Below are 12,809 nucleotides of genomic sequence, written 5' to 3'. Positions count from 1 at the left end.
AATACTTAAAAAGATATATATTTCTTTTAGAACTGAATTTGAAAATTCAGGCACCACATGCAAATTTTCATGTTCAGACACCATGGCAAACGGGCACTCTGTATTTTTCTACCCCTGGACTAGGTTATTTACAAACTATTCTCAAATCATTTGAATATATAATATTATACAAGCTTACACACATGCTACATATACATATGAATCGGTCACACAAACAACATTGTAACAACAGTTTTGCTCACAGACATGTAAAGTTCAAGAAATATTGTTTTTAACTTGAGAATATACATAGAAGCAATACCTTTCGAGAACAGATGGAATAGTTTTCTGGACCACTGAACACCCTATTTGAGGAATAACGTACAAGAGAAAGCAACATGGTTGATTGTTGTAGTTTCTGTGGCATTTCAATGTTTCTTGGATACAACGCTGTTCACATAATCAATTCATATGCAGTGTTGAGTTGGGAGTCTGTCCTTATATTTCAATAATTGAAATATCAAACTTTCCATATTGTTTGATGAGTGTTTTCACTTACTTTATTTTTTTTAAATATCAATAACCATTTTCTTTCTTTCACAAACTCCAGAGTATCAAAATTGAAAGTTCTGACAGAAGATAGGTGTTTCATGTAATGGCCACTGACAGAATGAGTGGATATTGGATTGCATGATGCTGAGGAGGAGGCTTGTAATTGGTTAGAAACCAGATTTGTAATAAAATGACAGGTTTCTTGTACATTTCATCCCCACCACTGGGAAAAGAGAATTTGTTCACCTGAAGACGAGAGAAGATGTGTTTCCTCGAAACATGGCGTCCGAGTAGGCAATGGGTAGAGGTATGAATATTTCGTTTTTGACGAAAACACAAAATGTCTAATAACACACTGTAATGCTAATTTTTCATGTTTCTGAAAGGTGTGCGGTGCATTTTCCTACCCTGTTTTGTCACGAAATGAACTATAAAATACGAAATTGACACTTAAACACGAAATTTACCATTTATATACCAACGTGACACTTTCTGAAGTCAGAATTATCCTGCGAGTTATGCAATTCACGGAAAATTGATTAATTTTGTTGCAAGCAAAAATGGACCCCTTTATACAGGAATAAACTTAATATTCTGGTAATGATTTAATGTGCTATTAGAAGGGATATGTTTATTTTGTGTAGTAAGTGCAGGTATTAAATCAAATTTCAGATTATATTCACATTTTTAAAACTAAAATGTCATTTTATATGCCGCTTTTTCACCGTTGTAACAGCGAAATTTCATTTTATTTACCGCTTTTGAACCTGAAATTGACTCTGTTTTTGTACCGAAATATCGCTTTTTTATTTACCAAATATATGTGCCTCTAGCAATGGGTAATGTCTAATTAACTTTCCATGCTAGTTTAAAAAAATTACACAAGTACAACACCTTTAGGAAGGTTTACCCATGGCAGAGAATTCCCAACCTTCCTACTGTAACCTTTTTACATTTCTCTCACCTCAACCCCTGTGGGACATCATTTATATTCTATTAGTGGAACAGAAGTTATGGGAGCACTTCAATAAATATTAGTATTTACAGAAATTGACAGGAATATTGAAATTATTGTCAGTAGATGGTGTACGTACACTAGAGTACTGCGCGAGACCACTTTGGCTCGCTCGCATTCATTCAAGACTCCCACCATCACGCGTATAATTTTAATATGACAATAATTGTCCACTGTAGTAGTTTCAGCCCACAATCATCTATTTAATTTTCATATATGACTTTGTATTGGTGATAGACTAAAGTACATTTTAGCATAAAGTTTCAATTTCACTGTCTTTCACCTCACAATCCATATTTGAAGGCCCACTACCACACACAAATTACCATTATACGGGGTGTCTGAATTTAAACACCCTAATTTCAAATACTTATATTAAACATAATATACAGGCAAGAACAGTTTGGTAGGTGGTATACGGTAGCTTAGCTGTGGAAAACAGGTAATGAATACTCCCTCTGTCCTATAATTATAGTCCGGTATGCCATAATGGTAGTACAGAAATGACAGACGAAGACAGATGGAAAGCACAATTTGTACTGATCCTTGAGTAGTAATGTTGTATGACTCATTCCCTTGTTTCATGTTCTTCTTCTGTATACACCAATGTCACAGTTTTAATATCGAGCAATTATTATGAGACAACAACCAAAGGTGTACCGGATAATAATTATGGGACCGAGGGAGTAGTAAGGATTCGTTTATTTTGCATCGTTCCAGGGGGTGAAACGTGAAAATGACAAGCTGAAAAAGTGCAAACTGTGTGGTGGTACGCAGAATTGGGATCAATTATTGCAGTTCAACGACTGTTTTGTGAAGAGTATCGCAGACCCCCTCCCGGTGCCAAGAGAATCAAGGCGTGGAAAACAGCGTTTCTAGAGACAGGATCTGTCGCTAAGAGGCATGGTGGGGGCCGATCACGAACATCAATGTAGTAGTTCAGCTCATTGCAGATGCAGTTGCACGAAGTTCCAAGAAATCCGTTTGTACGGCATCACGTGAGATTGCTCTCCCAAATTTTGTGCACGAACAGATTTCTTGCGATAATGAATCCTAATTCTGCGTACCACCACACAGTTTGTGCTTTTTCAGTATTGGTTGTCACTTTCACGTTTCACCCTCTGGAACGATACAAAATAAACAAATCCTTACGATTCATTACCTATTTAAAATAAGCTCCCGTATACCACCTATCACACCATTCTTGCTGGTATATTATATTTAATATAAGTATTTGAAGTTAGGACGTTTCAATTCGGACACCCTGTACTACTGGACTTCGATCGTGTACCGCTCGTTTTGCCTGTTCGAGTATTATTCGCTCGAGCAAAGAACCTCTCAATTCTGTATGCTATCTAGTGTAACAATGACAACATCCATTATATAACAGATTCTTTTTGTTTAAAAAAATTACTAACTATTGTTATAACGGTATTTTTAGTCAAAATGAAAATAAATTTCTGATGAAGGGAGCGTGTGTTCTCCTGAAACGTCACAAAGAGAAACTGTTTTCTTATGCTTGTAATAACCGTAAACTACAGGAAAATAATATCTAGTGTCGTCCATGCAAACTATTTGACACTCCAGCAATATCCTCTCCCTGCAGCACTCTGATGTACACACACACACTTATATGCTTGTGCAATCTCCAACAAGAGTTAGGTACAGAACTCCCATCCTGGAAGCAGCACTTACCCACAGCAGGAGCTGAGCGATGGGGAGATTCCCCATGGCGCAGGCCAAGTGGAGGGGAGTCCTCAAGTCCCTCGGGTTGACGGGGCTGTTCACTTGCTCTGCAGTCGCATGCGCCAGAAGCAACACGATGTTCTTCATGTCTGTCCTGGAAGGTCATGCAGCAGAAGTCAGTAAACAGCATACACCAAGCATACAGTAAAATATACCATTTTAATGGATTTTTTAAACATTCAGCCTTATTGAAATTATGTACTACACTCAATAAAAACTTAAATTACTAATTACAATTTATTTATAAACAGCACATTGGCTGTTTTTATATCACGTAACATTTCACAAAACATTTTCATTGTATATTTCAGTTTGTTGTAGGGATGGACCGATGTGAAATTTTGGTCAATATCTGTCCCCATGGCAGAGTGGTTAGCACATCGCGCTGCGATGCCAGGGGTCCTGGGTTCGAATCCTGGCTTAGGCATGGAAGTTTGTGATGTCCATTCATCAATTTTATCATATCATCACTCATTCCCATCTTCGCAAAATTGGCCAAAAAGTGAAGCAAAGTAAAATAAATCAACTCAAATCAAAAAAATTAAATCGATAAAGTACCGCTATAAAATTTACCGATACCAATCTGGTTTAAAATTCCAAATGGTCCTTGAAGAGCCTAAATGGTCCATCAACCTCCGCAAAAGATGCATATTTACATAGTTGTTTTTAAATAAAGATACAGAATGGAGATTATGTTTTTATATCCATAAAAATTACAAGAAAATGGCAGAATACTGCAACTAAATTGTAAGATATTTAAACATTTATCAGATTGGTAAAAAGCCTATATTGACAGATACCGATAGTGACAATTAATTTGCCTCATCCCAATTTTGTTGTATCACTTCCAAAATGGTTAAATATTTGTTGTTGACAAAATACACAATCTCACAGTTACCAGATTTTATCCAATTTTCTATCATTTATCACTAGATGTTACTGTCTTCATAGACAGTTGACTGTTCGTACCCAAGTGAAATGCACCGCTAAGGTGGTCCACACCCATAGACTCATGTCACCAGCTGCCACTGCTTGTGTGGCTCCTGAATGCTGCATGCAAGATTTACAAGTAATGCAAATAGGTATTTGAAGAAGATAGTCAAATGTTTACTACATAACTAGGAACAACGTTCTTCCTTGGATGATTAACAAATTCCTTATTAATCATTACTCTTAGAAAATAAGTCCTGTTGACATAATGATTTAAACCTTTCACTTGGTTAAAACATTATTTTTTGTTCTTGAGTAAATCACTATTTAGAACATGTTTCAAGCATAAGAAACATTTTATTTGTTTCTTTTAAAACAAGTCAGAGTTTGCCAGCCCTGGCAAAGATTGCATGAGTGAACAGTAGTGACTGTATTACTGAACTTGACACAATATTTTCTTGTTATGTCTAAAATGAAAGTTGTGCAACGAATGTAATAAATACGAGGGTCATCCAGAAAATAAAAACCGTTTGGTTATACAAAAGGAAAAACACAATATTTATTGAAAAAAACAATTCTGTTACATACCTGAAGCTTTCTTCACTTCTCTACATAATGAACTCCTACATTTAAACATTTGTCGTATCTGGGCACGAGCTTCAGAGTTCCCATGTTATACTCTTCTGCCGCCAGTTCATTAAGCCAGGTGGTCACTGCATTCAAACAAAAGATCGCTCACGCATTTTGGCCACGCAGCTCACTCCTCTTTCTCTTTTCAGGGTCAACTGGCTTCCGTAACAGCTGTGCTCATAACGCTGTGAGTGGAGGTTGCAAGAAGTCGTCCATGTGCAGTTGGGGTGGTCAAAATGAACTGTGTGATAGAAAATCCAGCAGACTGTGAGGTAAGAAGTGTTATTCAATTTCTGAACTCTCAAAAGGTGAAACTGGCAGAAATTTACTGGTAACTGAAAGCAGTGTATGGTGATAATGCAATGAACGAAAGAAATGTGAGAAAATTGTGTGAAATGTTCAACAATGGACGAACAAATGTGCACGATGAAACTCAACCTGGATGCCCATCACTCATCACAGAAGACCAGAAGACTGCAGTGAACAACAGAATCTTGCAAGACAGACGTAATTTTTGATCATCCACCCTATAGTCCTGATCTTGCTCCTAGCGATTTCCACCTTTTCCCTAAGGTGAAAGAGTTTCTGGGCGGTAAACGTTTTGGAAGTGATGAAGAGTTGAAGAATGCAGTGACCACCTGGCTTAATGAACTGGCGGCAGAAGAGTATAACATGGGAATTCTAAAGCTCGTGCCCAGATACGACAAATGTTTAAATGTAGGAGGTGATTATGTAGAGAAGTGAAGGAAGCTTCAGGTATGTAACAGAATTGTTTTTTTCCAATAAATATTGTGTTTTTCATTTTGTATAACCAAACGATCTTTATTTTCTGGACGACCCTCGTATTTCACGAATTTCTTTACATGGTCCAGAACCTGGTTGAACCAATGAGAAAACTGTTAACAAAAGGTTAAGCTATGCTCCACGGTCTAGTCTACCCTTACATCTGAAGAAACCTCACTTACCTACACACAGCATCCATGAGCTGTTTCCCCAAGGGAACACTGTGGTTAACCGTGGCAATGAACTCCTTATACTCATACTTGCTCCTGATCCACCTCTCCTTCTCCTCCCTGCTGGAGTTAGGGGTTGGCTTTGCTCTGCTCCTCACGCTCGCTTCCCATATGCTGTTCGCCAACGCGTTCCCTAGGGACAGCATCACGCTCAACTGACCAGGCCTGAAACGGGAAGAAATCTCAGCTTTCACTCTACGCAAAATGAAAATTTCAATTTCAATGCATGGCATATTCAACCAATTACTGGCTCCTACTTTCTGCTTAGGGTATCCCTTGATGCAACCCATACATCCCTCGAGAGACAGGCCATAAAATGGTTCTGTTTACAATGAACTAAATCATATCAAAGTCCTCCTCCGTGGCTGTGCGGTCTAAGGCACTATGCTTCGGACTCAAGACTGCGGGACGGCATGTGTTCGAGTCTGCCTGGGTTCTCGGCTTGTGTATAGGGCCGGCGGCAACCCACCATCGTGAGGAAATTTGGGAGCTACGAGTGAGTAGTGTAAACCGGTCATAAAAATCTCCTACAACAGCCGGTTCGACGTGCTAGCCCCACGTTACCCCATTACCGGTTGAAGAACTCCACACCTCTGGGTAGGATTGTGGGAGGGAGACTGGTAGTCGGGAGATAGGCCAAGGCCCTTATGGGCTGTAGAGCTACGGGCTATTATTTATTATAAAGCCAATCACATTTCAGGCCAATTTGATGAGTTTAAATGGTGCTTCAAAACCACTGAAGTTGTGAATGGATTGTTCCCTTTATTTCACATGAATATCCTACTTACACACGTACAATGCACACCCTGGTTTTTGATGGAGAAAAGTGACAAACAATTATAGCTCGTATAGGTGTAGGTCGTAAAGCTGTTGCTATGCCGATCAAGAGCAAATGACGTCATGCCTATTCAATGAGTCACATGTTGCTATGTGGACTAAGAGGAGAATATTTTCTTGTGTATACAATGAGTCACCAACCCATGACACCTCCCTCCCCTTCTCCCTCCACTGTGTTTAGCATCTTAAATATTTTACTTCTGTAACCACCCTGTTTATTCTGTAGTAGAAGAAAGTGAGATCAAAATTATGTTATGGGCTTGCAGCGGTCGGGAAGTTCTTTTCTATTATTCCCGACAAATGCATGCTTGAATTCTGACAGAACAACACTGCTTTTCTTGGTGTTGCAAAACATTCCATTATAAAGTGAAAAATCATGGAAATGGCCATTTCATTTTTTTAATATTATTTTTACTAAAGAAATTCAACCTGGTAATTTGCATTTCCATCTGTTGATAGACATGTTATATGCAATGACATATTGAAAACATGCGTGGTTTTACTGTTAGACTGTCCGAATTATTCCATGCATAATACGCACCACAGTTTTGGGGGCACATTGTACATGAGTAAATACAGTAATTTGTCACTTTCAGTCCAAAAGATAACACTTAGGAACTTTCAGACCGAAATGACATGCAACAGGTAAGCGACTAGCCACATGGGGGGGGGGGGGTGTACTGATGTGACACTGTACATTCATTACCAACAGACTGAGGCAACACTATTAAGAAAATGGACCAGTCCGAGTGACATGCAGCATGTAGCTTCAGTTTGGAAGTTTGCTTTTATTACTGAGGGATTGTTTCCCAATGACACGTGTCACTTGTCACCTTATCAGTGCACAAATAGATTTACATGGAATTACCTACATACAAATGGGAAAATATTTAATACCTTGAGAATATTATTATGTCAGATGCACAGGAACATAGCTATAATGTAATTTTCAATGATGTTTTGTGGTAAGGAGAGCATTTTGTAAAATGCCGGTCATGTATTGAAAAGTGCAGGTACAAGAATAACAGCAATCACTTTTCATGTACATCATATGCAATTCACAAATACAATAAATAAGAATACCAGAGTGGTATACTCTTCTCAATTCACAAATGGATATACAGGATTTCCTATGCCATTATTCTAAAAATATTCAATCACCGAGGCAACTTGCAAAAAGGTAAATCCACCTTCTTATAGAAAATTTTCCATTCTACAATTTATACATCAGGAGCATGGGAAATGAGGTAATCTGCAATTTTCTTTTCTTAATTAGCTGCCATTTTTTAAAGACGACAGCCAGACAATCAACTGATCAGACCTAATAAGACATTTTTGTGATTCATAACTTTATCTTCAGTAAAATAAACCAGTTTCCACATTTTGAATTATCACTAATAAGAAATTACAAAGGATTTAATTTCATATACTTCTATTTTAAAAATGACCACCACATTTGTCTGCATTGGAATTCCGACGGAATCCCCCCTTTAAAAATCATAACAGTATTTTTTCATACACTTTGTACAATAAGGGAAAGAGAAATGATTGTAACTACTTACGCCCATTCATCCAGGTCGAGCGACCTGACTCGAGATATGTGAGATCCAAGGTTGCGGTGAATTCCTGAACACTCAATGCACATTAGCACCCCAAGGTTAAGGCTTGCCCAATCAGGGTCTGCAAAAGGAAACAAACAAAGCATGTATTAATTTACATAGTTTTTATCACACTAACACTTAAAAAATGATGAAAACCAACACAAATAACTTGAAAAATTACGTTTGTACGGGAGTGTCATTGCCAAAAATTTGCAACCTTGGTCTTTCTGTGGTATTCTTCTACAACGCTTACCAGTTGGGACGACCCAGCCATTGTTGAAGTACGACTGACAAAAACAAAGCTGTGCAAGTAGTTTTCTTATTTCCCTGTAGATGGCAGTAGCCTATAGACTAACATACTCTGCCAATAGATGGCATCTAACAGCAGTGCGACATCAACCATGCAGCAAATGTTCACATGTACGTCGAACCAGCATTAACACAGAATTCCGCAAATGTACATGTGTATGTCGTTCCACTTTGAAGGGTTAAACAGCTATCACACATTACTAGTGTTTACATATAAACTGAATCATGTTGGCACATGGTATAGTTGAAATGACTAATTTCAATTTGAACGCTTTAAATTATATTTCAAATTGAGATAGAAATGTCTTATGGCTTATACTTGAAAATGCATTTATAAGCATAAACCAACCACACATTCTACTACAGACCCCAGAAGGTGACTTCTCATAAACTTTGTCTCACTGGAGTTATAAAAACAGTCAGCAACTCAGATGCATAACAACTTGCTAGAATAGAGAAATGTACACTTATCAGAGGACTCTATCTAAGGAATATAATATGGACTAAAATCCAGGGAAGATTTGTAAAATTTTGTTGTACTAGAACTGCAACACAAGTTTACTGTTACAAACATAACATTTTAGTGCAAAATTCTGTCATTTTGTTGTTATTTTCATGAATATAAGCATGTAATTGTTACGCCTTGTTTTTATAAAGTAAAAGGCTAAATAAAGAGTTTCATTTCAAAGGTAAAATACACAGCAGTCACATGATTACATACATTAACCTCTTGACTACCACTACGTATGTCCCGTACTTAGTTGAGCCTGCATGCTCTCCTACCACTACGTAGCTGGTACTATTGGCCGACAAGGAAATATTCTTGCATAGTAATGGCCAAGAAAACATACGAATGCCTCTGGTGGAAAGGTCCGAAGTCTACGTGTTGCTGTGATGTCATTTGAGCATGTGACTATCGCAAGCAATGAGCAAAGCACGCTCGTTACACCATCTGCTGCTGAAAGTACGTAACCGTGCTATTGAAGAGACCTGTGCGTTCTTGTTTTGTTGCATATTTTGTAAAACAAAAGCAGAAAAATATGGAGGAGTCAGATTATATTCCGGAAGAAGGGAAGAGTGACTGTAATGAGTCTGAATATTCAGATATATCCGATGTGGAAGACGAAGCAAAGTCTGTGTGAGATTGGACATACTTGAACGATCCTTTCAGTGATGCACGTGAGAATGACTATGATTTTCATCCTACCATTGTGGCTGAACTACTGTCAACACCTGGCATGTGTTTTGAAGAATTTTTTTTTGCATGTTGTAAAATATTTGTGTGCATGGACTAACAAGAGAGCCGACATGGAGTACGCAAAATCGGATCATCCGATATTGACAGTTTACGGTCTCAAGCGGTATCCAGTTACAATTGCAGAAATGTACGTATTTTTTTCTTTGATGTTTCTCATGGGGATAACACATTGCCCTGAAATTAGTGATTACTGGTCTACAAGTGTGTTGCGTAGTGGCCCTAAGTGTTTTACTTCCCTGGTTATGAGCCGAAATAGGTTTCAATCTATTCTGAAATATTTGTGATTTTCTGACCTGCTCTTGGTCGTGAGATTCTACTCTCTATCCACAGGCTGGGATTCAAGGAGTTAATTAACACATTGGGGTCTCACGACGGGCATAGCCCACAGTGCACTTAAAGTCAATGTGGACGAATGACGGTCATAGCCCGTCGTGCAGTATGGAATTGCTTTGCCAATTGAACGACGGGCTAAGCTCGTACTTCGTCTCATGCGCGTGTTCATTCAAGACCCTCTGTTGAAATTCCGACCTCTAGGTGACTCATGTGCTATTTTTATCTCGCACCTGTGACTGTTTGTTGTCGGGTTGATGTACTGTGCATTGTTTAGAATGGCATCGTTAGATCCAGACTGCATAGAGGATTCCCCCTCAGAGTTTGAAGTTAGCGATGATTTTGATGATGCAGATGAATTTGAAGATTTGGAAGGTAGGTTATATTCGTAATAATTATTGTCGACAATATAAACTTATATTCGTAATAATTATTGTCGACAATATAAACAGTGTTGCAAACTCTAGTATTTTATGAATGAAGTGAGAAGAGGTAATTTTTTTGGGTCTATTCATCTTGCCTCTTGTTTGATTCTCCTACATGCGCTGATGTATTTTTAGTTTTTCCATTTATTATTTTGTATAGTGTATGTAAAATGAAAATTATTTTATTTATTTAGTATATTTATTTATTTCTTTAATTTTTACAGATGACGCAGAACCAACTGATACATCGTCTGGTCCTGTCCTGCAGCCACTTTTTCATACAAAAGATAATTACTTGTAATTTGTAATTATTTTTTGTTATGTGCACATAAGAAGTATTCTTATGCAAGATTCAAAAGATGTATTGATAGTTTATGTAGTTAATTATTGAAATTTCCAGATTACGAACTTAAAATATCTCTATATTAACATTTGTTACAATGTTGTACTTTTTTCTTCTTCACAAAACATTGCTGCAAAAAATATTAAAAAACGTCTGAAAATGAAAATAAAATTTAACAAATTTTTGTTCATTGAAAAGAGGAAGTTTTGTAGATTTAAGAAATATGTGGTAAATAAAAACAACTTAAAAATATTTTTTCTATGATTTTTTGAAAAACAACCAAAAACCGCAGACCAGAGGTAACAATGCTGTATTATGAGGCCAGACCCGAATGTGTTAAAGAGGTGAATGAACCATTCATGTTCCTCAAGCAACATTTGGAATTTTATGTCGCATCTGTAGATTATTGGGCTCAACATGTTTCACATCAGTATCTGCAAAAATGTCGCATTAATCTATCCTAATTACATGCATAAAGTGCAAACACCTAAAACTTGGGAATGTAAAATTGGAGTTCCACTGTATTACAAAAAGGAGTGTTGCCATCTTATGGAAAGAGTTTGATTGCCGACACTTACAAAAACATATGGCGTCTCAGATGCCTTGCATTTTGCTTATCACTAGATGTTAACGTTATCGTAGTGCATTTTTTTACTGACTGTTCTTATTAATACATATAATGAAATTCTCTAAAGCCATAAGAATTTGAAAAGCCAGCAAAAACTACTCACTGGGCGCATCACAGTCAACACAGTAGAGATTGCCTGGGACCCTAGACTTAATAGACTGGATTGAAGCTGCGTCCGCCAGGCTATTAAGGCGAGATTTTGACTTACTGCTCTCATTTCCCTGCAAAGAAAAAGTGAATCAAAAATTAAAGGTGGACCAATGAGCACCTGGTAGTAGTTATTAGCAAATAATGCCAAAGTAGTATATATAAATTTCGTTCATTCAATATTCCCATAAACTTAGACTTTCAATCACAATTATATAGGGTGTTCATAAAGTACATGTAACATTATGAATGGCTATATTTTCACAGCGAGAAGTAAACATGTGCTCAAATGCTTATAAAATGAAAGATGCAGTCATCAAATTATGATTTCTAATGTCATCTGTCGTGTTTGCTGGATAGAAAATGTAAGCATTGTTCCGGATGTGGGTCAGAGAATGTACTGCTCCAGGCATTGGCAGTTGTAGCTTTGGTTGCTTAGGTGGCATCATCTTACATGACACCAGTAGCGTGCGGTGACCATTTATAGCCGAAGCACTGAATATATAATTTTTAAATAAACAATAGTACTTTAAGGGGCAGGCTTGCCTTGATAAAAACACCGCAAGCCTTGCGGCATTTTAGTCTTTCACAGGCTCCTCTCGACACTTTCGGGGAGTCTAAGTATCCTGGGAATTATGCAAAATTCGAATTGCATTTCGAAGCAGTGCTTCGGTAGCTTACCTTGTATGCACGCCACCGCATGACACCATCTGATGTAGTGCCGCTGGCAGCCACCGGTAGCGCCGCATTCATGCAAGTCCAAATGACGCAGTCTGAGAAAGCATTTTATCCACCAAGGTTATCAGAGTGGACCCCATGTGAAATCAAGTCATAATAGGACTACAATGAGGAATAATTCTATTTATTATTTGAGAAGTATTCTTCATATCATTTTTTGAGCATTTTTCCACAGAAGATTTTTATGATGGGTTATGTGAAGGAAGGAGTCTACATGCCAACCACACCACAGGACCTTCAGGATCTGCAATGTGGCATCACAACTGCCATTGCCAGAATCACCCCTGACACCGTATTTACACATGTATAATGTGCACTTTTTTTCCAA

General features: G+C 37.7%; 1 protein-coding gene across 2 annotated transcripts in view; it reads right to left on the bottom strand.

Annotated features, from left to right (window-relative positions):
• CenG1A (Centaurin gamma 1A) overlaps positions 1 to 12,809 on the bottom strand; it is a 151,665-nt gene that overhangs the window by 1,753 nt on the left and 137,103 nt on the right. For both annotated transcript variants that reach the window (XM_083115816.1, XM_083115817.1), the window contains 4 exons: positions 11,700 to 11,817; positions 8,265 to 8,382; positions 5,818 to 6,030; positions 3,242 to 3,386 (listed from right to left, as the gene is read on the bottom strand). In XM_083115816.1, coding sequence (XP_082971942.1) covers positions 3,242 to 3,386; positions 5,818 to 6,030; positions 8,265 to 8,382; positions 11,700 to 11,817 — 594 coding nt within the window. The remainder of the gene's footprint in view (positions 1 to 3,241; positions 3,387 to 5,817; positions 6,031 to 8,264; positions 8,383 to 11,699; positions 11,818 to 12,809) is intronic.

Source organism: Lepisma saccharinum (assembly GCF_977018435.1).
Source record: "Lepisma saccharinum chromosome 15 unlocalized genomic scaffold, izLepSacc3.1 SUPER_15_unloc_1, whole genome shotgun sequence".
Lineage (NCBI taxonomy): Eukaryota > Metazoa > Arthropoda > Insecta > Zygentoma > Lepismatidae > Lepisma > Lepisma saccharinum.
The sequence above is the reverse complement of the archived record's forward strand: the minus strand, read 5'-3'. Positions and strand labels throughout refer to the sequence as shown.